This window comes from Rhinopithecus bieti, unplaced genomic scaffold (assembly GCF_001698545.2).
Source record: "Rhinopithecus bieti isolate Rb0 unplaced genomic scaffold, ASM169854v2 scaffold_10088, whole genome shotgun sequence".
NCBI classification, from domain to species: Eukaryota; Metazoa; Chordata; class Mammalia; order Primates; family Cercopithecidae; genus Rhinopithecus; species Rhinopithecus bieti.
The window spans coordinates 795,312-811,205 of record NW_016806409.1 but is presented as its reverse complement, the minus strand read 5'-3'; the positions used below and the strand labels follow the sequence as shown (position 1 = coordinate 811,205).

Below are 15,894 nucleotides of genomic sequence, written 5' to 3'. Positions count from 1 at the left end.
TGCCTCAGCCTCCCGAGTAGCTGGGACTACAGGCGCCCGCCACCTCGCCCGGCTAGTTTTTTGTATTTTTTTAGTAGAGACGGGGTTTCACCGTGTTAGCCAGGATGGTCTCGATCTCCTGACCTCGTGATCCGCCCGCCTCGGCCTCCCAAAGTGCTGGGATTACAGGCTTGAGCCACCGCGCCCGGCCTGTATTTCTAAAAAAAAAAATTTTGTGATATTTTTCTGGTTTGGGGGCTCTGCACTGACCAACTATGATCCTTGAGCCACGACGGCACCTAGGTCTGTGAACTGATAAACCCCACATGCAAGACAGCTACTAGATTAGAAAGAATACCTGAGGACTTGAAAAAGAGGCAAGCCTTTGGAGGCTGACTCTGGCCTCTGACTCCATTAGTGTCACGTTCTGTCTAACTCAGAGAGCACACAGAAACCACACGATTAAAATTCACACTCTGCTGTATTTCTACATTTGTATCTGTGCCATTCATTTACATAATCCCAAAGCCACTAAGGGTAGACCTCTGCAGTAAGAGGACCTCTGCAAAGTATACAAACTCCTTTCCTTCTTTTTTTGTTGTTATCCCCTGAATATCTTCTATTTGAACCCTGTAGCTCAAGCCATACATGACTCTCTGGAGGCCCCTGAGCAAGCCTTTGTTCCCCTGCATCTGGATCTGCCCCCTTTTTCCCTCCAGTCCCTTTGCGTAAAGAACTCCTACCATTCTTCAAGAAAGTTCAAGCATCATCTCCATTGGGAAGCCTTCCTGGATTTCCTACGACCCTCTCCCCACCAGTTTCCAACTCCTCTCCAACAGGTAAAGTTAACTCAATCTTCTAGGCATCCAACTGCAACCTCCGCTAGATAAAGCTCCATTAAAACATTTATATCACTATATTGTCATCATTTGTTTAAACATGTCTGTTCCTACTAGATTGAAGATTGATGTATGTCCCTTGAGGACATACATTTTGTGACATTCATTTTTGTGTTTTCAGTGCCAGCAACAATGCCATACTGAAGGTACCAGTACATATTTGAGGAAGGAGTTAGCCAGGACCTTGCCAGCTTCCTCTGTACTTCAGGTAAAGCCAACCAAATTCTTGGGTAATTCATGCCAGCCCAGAGCCAGGTGTTTTGCCGTCAGCTGAGGCTCTCATACCTCTGCCAAAGAAGAGTTCTTGCCACTGATTAGGCGCCCTCTAGTTGTGTGACTCTCTCCATATCTGTCTCCTTATCTTTAGTGTTCTGTTTTGTTTTGTTTTGTTGAGATAGAGTCTCACTGTCGCTCAGGCTGGAGTGCAGTGGTGCGATCTTGGCTCACCGCAACTTCCGCCTTCCAGGTTCAAGCGATTCTGAGTAACTGGGATTACAGGCCCGCGCCACCACACTTGGCTTTCTTTCTTTCTTTTTTTTTTTGAGATGGAGTTTCACTCTTGTTGCCCAGGCTGGAGTGCAATGACACGATCTCGGCTCGCCACAACCTCCGCCTCCTGGGATCAAGCGATTCTCCTGCCTCAGCCTCCCAGGTAGTTGGGATTACAGGCATGTGCCACCACGCCTGGCTAATTTTGTATTTTTAGTAGAGAAGGGGGTTTCTCCATTTTGGTCAGGCTGGTCTCTAAGTCCCGACCTCAGGAGAGCCGCCCACCTCGGTCTTCCAAAGTGCCAGTATTACGGGAGTGAGGCACCGCGCCCAGCCTTATTTTTGTATTGTTTTACTAGAGACGGGGTTTCACCATGTTGGCTAGGCTGGTCTGGAACTCCTGACCTCAGGTGATCCACCCGCCTCGGCCTCCCAAACTGCTGGGATTACAGGCTTGAGCCACGGCGCCCGGCCTGTCTCGTTATCTTTAAAATGTAGACGATAAAAGCATCTCCCCACAGGGCTGTAGGGAGGATTACAAGAGATAATGTATGAAAAGCTCTTGGCACAGTGCCTGGCAGAGGGTGGGGTAGGCTCCCAAAGAATAGTCCCGTGCATGCGTTGAATCAATGAGTGAGTGGAAGAAATGACTTGAGGTTGATTGTTTATTTACTGAGTGCCTACTATGGAATCAGGGAAGGTTTTCTGCAACCTTTACTTTGACGGGGAAGGGCTTGTAGGGGTGAAGGTGGTAGCCGTCGGTAGCGACGAGGGTATTCCGGGCGGTCAGGAGGTTCCTGCTAGACAACTGTGTGGGAGTGGGCGGCCAGCATCCCGCGAGTGCGCGGGGAAGGCAGCTCGGTTGGATGATGGAGGAAGCGCTGGAATCCACGCTGAGCTCCAGTCCTGGGTAGTTATTAGCCGCGTGACTTTAGCCAAATTACTGAACCTCTCTCAACTTCCCGAACTGTAGAATGAGTCTATTAAGAATACTCACACACCAAGGATCTTGTGAGATCACGCGACCGCAAGTATGCGAAGACTCGCTTCATCCAGAAAGCACAAAACTCTCAAGCCAGCCGGCACCGGGCGCCTGGGATGCGCTCTCTGCACAAACGGTCCTGGGCTCCCTCTTCAGGCATGCGCGGTGGACCTGCGGCGCGGCCCGTCAGGCAGTGCGGTAGGCGCCCCAGGGGCTGGCAGGACCCTGACCCCAAGATGGCGGCGCCCAGCGAAGTGGCTGCGGTAGCCCCTGGCGAAGGCGATGGCGGAGGCGGAGGCGGCGGTTTTGGCTCCTGGCTGGACGGACGGTTGGAGGCACTGGGAGTGGACCGAGCCGTTTACGGAGCCTACATCTTGGGTGTCCTGCGGGAGGAGGAGGAAGAAGAGAAGCTGGACGCTCTTCAGGGGATCCTCTCTGCTTTCCTGGTGAGTAGCCTGGACACATTCCTTCAGCCTCTGGCCAGCATCTGAGGACCTGTCAGTACTTTGCACCCACCGTCCCCTACCGGGTATCCCAGAGGCTCAGTGGTCTCACCTGGGAGAGGTATACTCCTCTGCTGTCTGAGCGGCGGGGTAAGGAGGTTGCTCCCCAACCAGGTGTGGGAAGCCTGAAAGCTGCAGGTACACAGAGAGGAAAGGCTTTCTCGTATTCTTGGGGACAAGGCCCTCTCGGATGCTTGTGAGTGAGCCCAGGAGCGTTCTTCCGAAGGCATTGAGATGTCATAATGGGAATGTTATCATAAATATCTGACGACCAATTCCATTTCCATCCGTTTACAGTGTTCACTGGGGGTATTAAAATGCTCTTGGCAGGTCTGTGCCTATTACAAGGCAGTTCCCAGGGCCGTCCCATGACAAAAGCCTACAGGAAGTGCCCTTTTGATTCTTATTTGGATGTAGGAGTCCGTAAAAGGTAAGCTGGTGGTAGAAGTCTTTTCATGCCCACGCAGAACTGAAGCAAACGTCGTGCTTGATCCATTACAGTATTTACAGTAATCATTGGTGGTGGGAAGGAGGGTATGAGAGAGATCAGAGCTTTAACGAAGAGGGATAAACTCAGTCGTTAGCCTATTAGAAGCAAGGTATTCAGAAATGTGTACTTTAAGCTATGTTTACATAGTAAGTCACCCAGATGTCCACTTTTTCAACCTATCGTTTCTGCTGCCTTCATCTTCACTTCTCACACCTCCAACATACACACTTACTAGACTGGTTATTACAGATTAAATTGGTTGCAGGTGCCCCCTGTGGCTGTCTAACAAATAGTTTCCTTTTAAATACAAACTTAAAAATAAAATTTACTTGAATCATCCATCACTAAATGCTGTAGAAGCTAGAGTTGTCTCTGCATTCATGGATTAGAGGAGATCCTGGATACCTGACTGCTACTGTGAGAGCCACCTGTCTGTCCATCAAAGGCTTTATCCTCTGGCATTTATTACAATGTAACAGATTAGGAAAATGGGTTCTTTGTTATTCTCAAAATGAATTTTGAGAGGCTAGTAATAAAGAGAATCAAAATGTACTATGAGATGGGCACAGTGGCTCATGCTTGTAATCTCACCACTTTGGGAGGCTGAGGCGGGTGGATTGCTTGAGGCCAAGATTTCCAGACCAGACTGGGCAACATAGTAAGACCCTGTCTCTACAAAAGAATTTTAAAAATTAGCCAGGTATGGTGGTGCATATCTGTAGTCCCAGCTACTCAGGAGTCTGAAGTGGGGGGATCGCTTGAGCCTAGGAGGTTGTGGCTGCAGTGAGCTGTGATTGTGCCACTGCACTCCAGCTTGGGTGATAGAGTGAGACCTTGTCAATTTTTTTTTCTCAAAGAAAAAAATTACTATAAATATATATAGATATAAATATACATATACATACCTCATTTTTTTTAAAGGGTAGAAGGCAGAAAACATTTTCAAATCCAAAAGTGTTTCGTGAAAGCGGAAACAAGTGCTAGGAAAAAATCACTCACATTTGGTGGAAGCAGTTCATAGATTGGGTACATGTTTGAAACATAACACTAGTGCAGCTGTCCCAGATTCTTCTGGCAGTAACCCATTTGAGTTCCAGAGCCTCTTCTGGCAAGATTGGCTTATAAATGGGAAAACTTTAACACAGCTTGTGAGGCAGCTCAGAAGTTCACTGGAAATACAAGACAGTGGAATGAATTCTTTTTTTGGACCACAACATTACAGATTATAGGGGGAAAGAGTAGGAGGCAAGCAATTTAAGTTAGTTTTTATTTACGGCTGGGAAGTTTCTAAACACTCCATGAAGCTGTTGAAATAACTTTGATACTTCTTGGTAGCAGCTTCTTGATCAGTCCATCATTATTTGGAGCTGTTTCTGTTGATAAAGGTAAACATTAGTTTTCCTTTTTTTCTTTTTTAAGAGACAGAATCTCGCTCTGTTATAGTAATGTGATTATAACTCACTGTACCCTTGAATGACTGGACTCAAGCAATCCCTGCCCCCCCATCAGCCTCCCAAGTTGCTAGGACTACAGGCACCTGCCATCACATATCATGCCTGGCTCGCTTTTTTTTAATGTTTTATGTTTTATTTTTTGAGACAGAGTCTCAGTCTGTCACCCAGGCTGGAGTGCAGTGGCAAGATCTTGGCTCACTGTAACTTCTCCTCCTGGGTTCAAGTGATTCTCAGCCTCCCGAGTAGCTGGGATTACAGGCATACGCCACCATGCCTGGCTAATTTTTGTATTTTTAGTAGAAATGAGGTTTCACCATATTGACCAGGCCGGTCTCAAACTCCTGACCTCAAGTGATCCACCCACCTCAGTCTTCCAAAGTTCTGGGACTATAGGCGTGAGCCACCATGCCCAGCCATGCCTGGCTAATTAAAAAAAAATTTTTTTTTGTAGAGACAGGGTTTTGTCATGTTACCCAGGGTGGTCTTATGCTCCTGGACTCAAGAGATCCTCCTGCCTTGGCCTCCCAAAGTGCTGGGATTACAGATGTGAGCCTCTGTGCTTGACTTGGGCTAGGATTTAATATGAGGAATGAAGAAGTTTGTTAGCAATAATCTGAGGTAAAATTCAAGAACAGTGGCATATAGTTAGGAGCAAATAAACAGTAAACAAAAGCTTTCTATCATCTTTCTCTTCAACAGTACTTGTATTGGTTGATTGATTGATTTATCAAATTTTTATTGATGGATTACTGTATGCCAGGCACTGCCCTAAGTGCTTGGGGCACTTCAAGGAATAAAACAGATAGAAATTCCTGCCCTCATGTGGTTACATTCTAGCATGGAAAAGCATTACTAGTAAATTATATAGTATGTTACAAAGTGATAAGTGCTAGGGAAAAAGGAGTATTGTAAGTAGGATAAACTTTCCTCTTAGTGCCTTGAACATAGCAGACACCTTCTGTATAAATAAATGAAGGAATGGATGATTGAACTACTTTGATTTGGATGAGGAGACTGAGGAAATAAACCACTTTGTCCTCTAAGAGTTCCTGTTCTCTTTTGCCTCTCTGCTGCTCCTTTTCCTGCCATTCTTTTCTTTTGGTGGGGATTTTAAAAGAGCTGTACCACTTTCTCATCCTTTTTTCTTTTTCTCTTCCTTTGCTTTTCTTGCTGGTGGGGTTTGGGGGAAACCCATGAACTACTGAAACTCTGGACTAAGTAAGTTCTGTGTGTCTAGCATATATGCTAAAAGGATGCAGGGTAGAGGAAGAAATCCTTTGTTGGGTACAAAATAAGGATATACATAATAAGTCTGTGTTCTGACTCTCTACTTTTCTTTGGGAGATGGTATATATAATGGTTAAGAACATGGGCTTGGCCAGGTGCGGTGGCTCACACCTGTAATCCCAGCACTTTGGGAGGCCAAGGCGGGCGGATCACGAGGTCAGGAGATCAAGACCATCCTGGCTAACATGGTGAAACCCTGTCTGTACTGAAAATACAAAAAATTAGCTGGGCATGGTGGTGGGCACCTGTAGTCCCAACTGTTCAGAAGGCTGAGGCAGGATAATGGCGTGAACCTGGGAGGCAGAGCTTGCATAGAACCGAGATCGCGCCACTGCGCTCCAGCCTGGGCAACAGAGTGAGACTCCATCTCAAAAAAAAAAAAAAAAAAAAAAGAACATGGGCTCTAAGCCAAACTGCTGGGGTTCAAATTGTGTTTAATCCATTATTACTTGTAAGACCTTGGGCAAGGTAATTAACCCCTGTGCTTTGGTTTCCTCTTCTGTAAATTGAGAGTAAAACTTAATGGCATTATTTTAAGAATTTAGAGTTCTCTTGTAAAGCTTTTAGAACAGTGCCTGGCACATGGTAGGTGCTTAATAAATGTGAACGCTGACAGCTTGCCCTGAGAGGTAAAACGTGAAGGTGGGGAATGCAGCCATAATGAAGACGGAGGGAAGTGCTCGTGTTTATTAGATGCCTGTTCTTTGACAAGTAGGGTAGGCATATATATACATTTTCATTTATCCTCAGCAAAATCCTGGGAGAATGTGAAGATCACAAAGTTAAGAAACTTCCTCACAGATCCAGGATCTGAACTTAAGTATCTCTAACACTAAAGACAAGATTTTTGTTATACCATGCTGAGGAGGGAGATTGGTTGGTACGCAGAATATGTATGCTTCTCTAAAATGGACAGCGGGAAGGCTGGACAAGAGACCATTTCCTCATGTATCTCCTCTTTATTATATGTCAGCAAGCTAATGGATATGATCTAGCTTGAACGTTGATAACCTTAGGGAATGTTCTGAATTGTATACATCAGCCAAGGAATATTTCACAGAGGAGTTTTGACTTAGGGAACAGGTTTTTGCTCCAAAAGAATTGGAGGTGGATGGGAAAAGGGAAGATTGTTGATCAAAGGGTACAAAATTGCAGTTAGACAGAAGGAATATACTTTAGTGATCTGTTGCATAGAATGGTGAGTATAATAAGTAATAATCGGCTGGATATGGTGGCTCAGGCCTGTAATCCCAACACTTTGGGGGGCCAAGATGGGAGGATTGCTTGAGGTCAGGAGTTGGAGACCAGCCTGGGTAAGATAGTGAGACCCCATGTCTTAAAAAAAAACAACAAACAGACACTCAATTAGCCAGGTGTGGTAGCACATGCTTGCAATCCTAGCTACTTGAGAGTCTGAGGCAGGAGGATTGCTTGAGCCCACGAGTTTGAGGTTACAGTGAGCTGTGATTGCACCACTGCACTCCAACCTGGGTAACAGAGTGAGACCCTGTCTCTGAAAAGTAATAAAATAAATAAAAAATAATGCATTGTATACTTCAAAATTACTAAAAGAGTACATTTTAAATGTTTTTTTTCTTTTTTTTTTGAGACGGAGTTTCACTCTGTCTCCCAGGCTGGAGTGCAGTAGCACGATCTCAGCTCACTACAACCTCTGCCTCCTGGGTTCAAGTTATTCTTGTGCCTCAGCCTCCCGAGTATTGTGACAACAGGCGTGTGCCACCACACCCGGCTAATTTTTGTATTTTTAGTAGAAACGGGGTTTCACCACGTTGGCCAGGCTGGTCTCAAACTCCCAGCTTCAAGTGATCCACCCTCCTTAGCCTCCCAAAGTGCTGGGATTACAGGTGTGAGCCACTGCACCCAGCCTTAAATGTTTTCATCACCAAAAAAATGAGAAATATGTGAGGTAATAGATCTGTTAGTTAGCTTGGTTTAATTATTCTACAATGTGAACATATATTGAGACATCACAGGGTACCCTGCCTATATATGTAATATATACAGTTATTATTTGTCAATTAAAAATAAAATAAATAAAATATTTTAACAGAGAATAAGGAAGGCTGCCCTGAGTTGGTATGAATCTTCCCTTGGAGCTTATCAGGATGGAGTGGCTGTTCTTCATGTAGGAGGTGTGGGTTCTGGGACACACAAGCAGGATTAATTCTGTGTCCAGAGCCTCAGAAAAGAAATATACTCTATTGTGGCTCCCAGACTCTTCCATAATTTCACAGCAAGGAGAGCTGTGCTTTCTTCGTAGGCTTTTTTGAGGTTGTTACTGTTTTTGAGGGCTCCCTCAGGAGATTAATTGGTCTGCTTTTCCAACTAGGAAGAAGATTCCCTCCTTAATATCTGCAAGGAGATTGTGGAACGATGGTCAGAAACTCAGAATGTTGTCACCAAAGTGAAAAAAGAAGGTAGAGTCAGAGTTTCTATGTTTAACCTCCAGAGCATTTTCCGGCAGCCTTGACTGTATAGCTGTTAGGGAGAGATATTTTCATTTTCCCCTTGGATGCTCATTTTCCCAAAGATAGTGTACACTGGCAAACACCCAGCAGCCTGTGTTAACTCTTTACTGAACACTGGTTTCTTTTTCTTTTTTTGTATTTTTCCATTTCAACTGACCACAGTTATCTTCATTGTATTTTTTCACTTTTTCTTTTTCATCTTCTTTCCACTGCTTCTTGTAGATTTGCATTGCAGGTATAGAGTCAACTATATTTTTGCCACTTCCTACTTTTTTCATGTTGTCTCTTTTTTTGAGACAGAGTCTTGCTGTGTCACCCAGGCTGGAGTGCAGTGGTGTAATCTCGGTTCACTGTAACTGCTGCCTCCCAGGTTCAAGCGATTCTCATGCCTCAGCCTCGTGAGTACCTGAGACTACAGGCTCATGCCACCATGCCTGGCTAAATTTTGTGTTTTTAGTAGAGATGGGGTTTCACCATGATGACCAGGCTGGTCTTGAACTCCTGACCTCATGTGATCCGCCCACCTCAGCCTCCCAAAGTGCTGAGATTACAGGCGTGAGCTACTGCGCCCTGCCTCATGTTGTCATTTCATAACACAAATTATGGTTGGTATTTGGCTTTATTCAGCTAAACACTTTATCCTTTAAAATGGAAAAGAAATGGGCGAATATACTCACCACTAGGATGGTAGGTTAGCTACAGAAAACTCAAAACATAAAAGCCAAATTTGGAAAGATTCTGAACTCTGTACACTGTTGGTTCTCAGTTTGGGCTGTATATTAGAATCACTTAATGTACCTGGGTTGGGGCCCAGGCATTTGTATTTTTTAAAAGCTCCTATAGGTGATTCTAATGTGCAGCCAAGTGTGAGAACTACTATTTTACACCATTGCTTCCTTTTCTTGAGAATAGAGAACGTACTAGTTGATTTTATTTTATGGTATGGCAAAATATTCTTAATCTAAGAATTCTACCTGGCATAATCAGAAACATAAATGAGACCAGCTTAAGTTGATTTTAGATTCCTGCTTAGGTTTTTGAGATGCCAGGGGGAGGAAGTTGAGTGTTTAGAGGCTTAGTTTTCTGTGGTTCTAATGCAGTGCTTTTCAACCTTTTTTTTTTTTTTTTTTTTTAAGGCAGCAGAACTTCAGTATATAAAACAAGATGGATACAAAGCTTGGCCTGCATGGCCTTTCCTTTCCTTTCTCAATGGCCCTGAGCCATGTCCTTTGAACTGCCGGGCTCTAAGGAGGCAGCAGATACCAATGTCTTTAGTAAAAGTGCTGCCTGTGTGGACTAGTGGTTCAGTGAGCTTGTTCTCTCTCATACATCCTTGTTCTTCCTTCCTTCCACCACCTCCCAGATGAAGTACAGGCCATTGCCACCCTAATTGAGAAGCAGGCACAAATTGTGGTAAAGCCAAGGATGGTGTCAGAAGAGGAGAAGCAGAGAAAAGCTGCCCTCCTGGCCCAGTATGCTGATGTGACAGATGAAGAGGAATATCCTTTATGGAGTCTCAGTACCATTCCCTAAAGCTCAAGCCAGACATATTTGTGGGTTTACAGTGACCTTTGGCAACTTGCTAATCCTCCTGTGTAGCTTAATTTTCCCCTCTAAAATGGCAGTAATCTATGGCCCTTTGTGGATGTGTGGAGTGATACTGGATTAATTGATACTGGACTTACATTTTTCAACACATAATCAGTATATTCCTGAAAACTATGGTGTAAAACAAATAATGTCTTAATAGTTCATTTATATTGTGCTTTCAGAAAATACAATATAGCTGTAATTCTTTATATTCGTATAATACTTTTCTATACAGTGTAGTATAATCCATCTTTATGTTCTTTCCCAGTCGTTAAGGGAACTGAGACACCAACAGATGAATGGGTGATCAGAGGCATTCAGAAGACTGGTGGCAAAACCAGGACTAGAACCTGGGTATTTTTGAGTGAAAGATTCTCTAAATTTAGAGAAGTTTGAATCTTTTCTTTCTTATGTGACCAGGTAGTTAAAAGTAAGGCTGAACCCCCAAAGCAATACCAGAATAAATCTGGAATTTGGGAACTGTGCAAAAAGAAAGTGTTGCCAGTAGGGGCAGGTTTAGTTCCCTGTGAATTTCATACTTATTTAGGAAATGCTTTGCTTACTGAGCCTACTTGAAGTATGTGGCATATTATGCAGCAGACATCATACCAGAAGTGTCAGCTGTGTAATCACTAGTTTAGGAAAGAATTCTTGGGCTCTTTGGAGCCAGTTTCTCTCTTTTATTTTATTTTATCTTTTTTGAGATGGAGTCTCACTCTGTCACCTAGGCTGGAGTGCAGTGGCACAATCTTGGCTCATTGCAACCTCTACCTCCCGAGTTCAAGCCATTCTCCTGCCTCAGCCTCCAGAGTAGCTGGGACTATAGGCGCGTGCCACCACACACAGCTAATTTTTTGTATTTTTAGTAGAGACAGGGTTTCACCATGTTAGCCAAGCTGGTCTCAATCTCCTGACCTCATGATCTGCCTGCCTCGCCCTCCCAAAGTGCTGGGATTACAAGCGTGAGCCACCATGCCCAGCCTCTCTTCTGCTTTTTTCTTACGAATTTTCTTGCCAGCGTTGGAGGATCTATGATTCTAGTGACATAATTTCTCATCTTGGGCTAGAAAAGAAATTTTAAAGCAGTGGTTCTCCTGGAGGACTTGCTAAAACACAGATTGCTGGGTTTCACCCACAATTTAGTAGGTTTGGCATAGGTCCCAAGAATGTGTATTTCTAATACATTCCTGGGGGTTTTGTGAACCACACTTTGAGAACCACTGTTTAGAGGTCATCTGGCTTCCAGGTAATGTGGCAATTCACCCAGACCACTTAAGTTTCTTTTCAACGTCCAAGAAAAGAACCTTATGGAAGATACATCAATCTTTCCTAAGTTGAGGTTTCCAAAGATGAATCTCCTGGGTTTATTGCCATATCCCTGAGAATGTGCTCCCTCCATTCACTGTGCTTTTCCTACTTACCAGTCTATTGAATGTTTTCTAATGTTAGGTTGGGATGTGCCAACTGTTGTTTTCCATCTGACTTTCCTTAACATCACTTACTGAAGCAGATGAGAAGGATGATTCAGGTGCTACCACAATGAACATTGGTTCTGACAAACGTATCCTTCTGGGTCCCTCCCCATGTATTTCTCCATAGAGTCCTCTTGAGATCAGTTTTTATTTTGCAGTCATTGCTGGCAGCTCCCCTTTACCTTCAGGAACACATGTCATGCTAACATTGGAAGCCCCATTCCTAGGACAGCCCTAGATAGTCAGTTTAGCAAGAACTTTCCCCAGAGAAAACACGTTAACAAGTACTGTAAAGGGATTAGTTTGGAGGAAGGATTTCTAAGGGAAAATAAAAATCTGTACTTCCTATATATAGCTCTGAGTTGCCCAGCATTATGGAGAAAATTAAAATAATATTGAGGTCAGGCATGATGGCTTACATCTGTAGTCCTGGCACTTTAGGAAGCCGAGACGGGTAGATCGTTTGAGCCCAGGAGTTCGAGACCAGCCTGGGCAACATGGCGAAACCCTGTCTCTACTTACAAAAAAAAATACAAAACATTAGCCAGGTGTGGTGGCACATGCCTGAGGCCGAGTTGGGAGAATCACCTGAGCCCAGGAAGTCAAGGCTGCAGTGAGCCAAGATCTTGCACTCTGGCCTGGGATATGGGAGTGAGACTGTGTCTCAAAAAATAATAAAATAATGTTGAAATTTTCTCTGTTTCCTCAAAAACCTTATGATTTGTCAGATAATACAAGCACCAAACACTTTTTTTTTCTTTTTTTTGAGACAGAGTCTCGTTCTGTTGCCCAGGCTGGAGTGCAGTGGTGCTATCTCAGCTCACTGCAGCCTCCGCTTCCTGGGTTAAAGTGATTCTCCTGCCTCAGCCTCCTGAGTAGCTGGGACTACAGGTGTGCACCACCATGACTGGCTAATTTTTGTATTTTTAGTAGAGACGAGGTTTCGCCATGTTACCCAGGATATTCTTCATCTCCTTGACCTTGTGATCTGCCCGCCTCGGCCTCCCAAAGTACCGGGATTACAGGCGTGAGCCACTGCACCCGGCCCACAAACACCAAACACTTTAAGCTAAAAATATGGACATATTGAAACGTTTGTGCTGATGGCTGAGCACAAGGGCTCACACTTATAATCCCAGCACTTTGGGAGGCCGAGGTGGGAGGATCACTTGAGGCCAGGAGTTCAAGACCAGCCTGGCAGCATAGTGAGACCTTGTCTCTACAAGAAAAAAATATATATATTAAAAATTAGCCAGGCTTTGTGGTACACATCTGTACTCTTAGCTACTCGGGAGAAAACCTTATCTGGTATTAACAGGTTTTGTTTTTAAAGTTTTAAGAAATAAAGGGTAAAGTTTTTGGCATTTCCCCTATTATTTACATGGTCAAAAGGAAAATCCCAATCACTTCAAGTTACAAAATGTGCCATGTTTTGGTGGTGTGGGCAATCAGATTATTATAGTTGATGACTGTTGTTAAACTCATTTTCTTTCTTTCTTTTTTTTTTTTTTGAGACGGAGTCTCACTCTGTCACCAGGTTGGAGTGCAGTGGCGTGATCTCGGCTCACTGCAACCTCCGCCTCTCAGGTTCAAGCGATTCTGCTTTAGCCTCCCGAGTAGCTGGGACTACAGATGTATGCCACCATGCCTGGCTAATTTTTTGTGTTTTTAGTAGAGACCTGTTAGCCAGGATGGTCTCGATCTCCTGACCTCATGATCTACCTGCCTCAGCCTCCCAAAGTGCTGGGATTACAGGTGTGAGCCACTGTGCCTAGCCTAAACTCATTTTCTATATCTCATAAATTCAGTCTTTATGGTTATTAGAATGTGGTTTTCACTTCAGCTTTAGTAGTCTAGGAACAAAAGCAAATTGATAAAGTTTAATAAGGTTAAACATCTTATTTAACTCTTTTCAGGCATTTTAACAGTGCCAAGTACATAAACATTTAGCCAGTTACATTACTACTCTGTTCACCAAAACTAGCCTTGATTCTCTAATATTCTGCCATTGAATGATAAAAGTACTTATTCTAGAATGAAATTTCATTTTGATGAAATATTTTGTTTTCTTAATTTTTTGTTTCTTTGATAAAATATTTTAAAATTCAGATTTAGATAAATGTGAGTAAGAGTTTTATTCCAAAGGACATTTCAAAACTTTTGTAATATAACTTTAGGATTTATCTGTTAGACCAAGGATAAACATAAGGGTTTTTTTTAAAAGACTAGGAATAGGTAAAGACCATTCAGGACTCAGCAGGTGGAGAGAGGATAAGTATAATGAAGAAAGACAGCAGATGTGATCTGTATGATCTGTACCCTAATCCCTTAACTCACCTGTAGTTCTATTCCGAAACACCAATGTGGAAGATGTCCTTAATGCCCGAAAACTGGAGCGAGACTCACTTCGGGATGAGTCCCAAAGGAAGAAGGAACAGGACAAGCTGCAGAGGGAGAGAGACAAACTAGCCAAGCAGGAGCGCAAGGAAAAGGAAAAGAAAAGGACACAGAGAGGGGAGCGAAAGCGATAACCTTGGCCTACTCTATTCTTCCCCTCCATGAACTTATTATCAAAGGGAGAACTGGTTGTGTATTTAAGAGAAATGAGAGTGTATTGCAAAGTAGTTTTCCAAGGCATTTCCCCTATTGTTTACATGGTCAAAAGGAAAATCACAATCACTTCTAATTACAAAATGTGCTATGTTTTGGTGGGGTGGGCAATCAGATTATTATAGTTGATGACTGTACCAAAGATCTGGAATGGGGGCCACCTTTATATTTTAATACTGAAGTCCTGTGCTCCTTTTGGCCACTTTAAAGTCTTCCCTCACCTTGGATAAATAGCAGGAGGATTCATAAAGCTAACACTTTTCATCCTGAAGGAGCAGAAACATAATCAATCCCTCCCTGAGATAAAATGTGGGCATGCACATTGCTTTGGAGGCAGTATTCAGCTGTTAAGTGTAGTATTGTTTTATGGCTGAAATAGAAAGCTAATGAAGAGCCCTACCTGGATCCAGATTTTATGTTAACATGGCAGCAAAACTAGGAAAATGGGAAGAAATTATTTGGCGGGTGTTCTAGATCTGATTTTTTTTTTTTTTTTTAAGTTTCAGCCTATGGGAGGAAAAGAGGTATCTTTTAAAATAGAGATAGTTACATGTTTTCCCTCATCTAGGCTGTGTCACTATTGGGTGCAAGGATATCATTGTTGGCTAGATTCATTTTGTATAATCATGTATCCTCTTGAGTGCTGGTAGATATTTTAATCCTGATTTTTCCCTAAAACATGAGTATTAAGAAATTATAATTCCTGGTTTAGAGAAACTGGAGAAATCACCCTTTTAAGGAAGAAACACTGGAAATCTCTGCTAACACCAAGATATTTAAGAGTGTACATAGTAGGTGCTCAACAAATTTATTGAATGAATGAGTGAATGGAAAAACTGGGAGAATCAAAAGTGAGCAGAAACTCTCCATTTCTACTTCTGTCACAAACCACATTAAATTGTAAACAAGGCCCTTCTCTACTTGACTTCGGGCAGCAGATTGTCTAGAAGCTAAAGACGGCAATTTCTCTGACAAGACAAAGTAGATAGTTTATACCAGGGGTTGGCAAACTACTGCCCACGGGCCAAATTTGGCCCAGTCTGTTTTTGTATGGTGCAAACTAAAAATGATTTTACATTTTTTTTTTTTTTTTTGAGACAGAGTTTTGCTCTGTCATCCAGGCTGGAGTGCAGTGGCGCAATCTCAGCTCACTGCAAGCTCCGCCTCCCTGGTTCACGCCATTCTCCTGCCTCAGCCTCCCAAATAGCTGGGACTACAGGCGCCCGCCACCACACCCGGCTAATGTTTTTGTATTTGTAGTAGAGACGGGGTTTCACTGTGTTAGCCAGGATGGTCTTGATCTCCTGACCTCGTGATCCACCCGCCTTGGCCTCCCAAAGTGCTGGGATTACAGGCGTGAGCCACCGCGCCTGGCTGATTTTTACATTTTTAAAGAGTTATAAAAGAAAAAATATGTGGTCTGTAAAACCTAAAATATTTACTACCTGGCCTGTTGGAGGAAAAGTTTGCCAATCTCTGTTTTATACCATTAACTATGAGATTAACAAAAACTTTTACCTTTGTGCAGAAGGTTAAAAAAAAAAGCATGGTTAAGGAAAAGGAGATGTTACCTCTTTATACATTCCTATAACCGTGGCATTGCAAAAAATAAAAATAACCACCTTTAAAAAAATAAATCTTATTTAAATT

At 43.2% G+C, this 15,894-nt stretch overlaps 1 protein-coding gene across 2 annotated transcripts; it reads left to right on the top strand.

The window, feature by feature from the left end:
- Positions 1-1,802: 1,802 nt before the first annotated feature.
- Positions 1,803-15,327, top strand: CCDC43 (coiled-coil domain containing 43). Of its 2 annotated transcripts, XM_017876080.1 has the most exons (5): positions 1,803-2,795; positions 8,434-8,521; positions 9,936-10,071; positions 11,665-11,723; positions 13,978-15,327. In XM_017876080.1, the coding sequence occupies exons 1-5, from the start codon at positions 2,466-2,468 to the stop codon at positions 14,163-14,165; spliced, it is 801 nt and encodes a 266-aa protein (XP_017731569.1). In that variant the 5' UTR covers positions 1,803-2,465; the 3' UTR covers positions 14,166-15,327. The 2 variants fall into 2 exon arrangements, with proteins under 2 accessions (XP_017731569.1, XP_017731570.1); XM_017876081.1 differs by lacking the exon at positions 11,665-11,723.
- Positions 15,328-15,894: the final 567 nt, after the last annotated feature.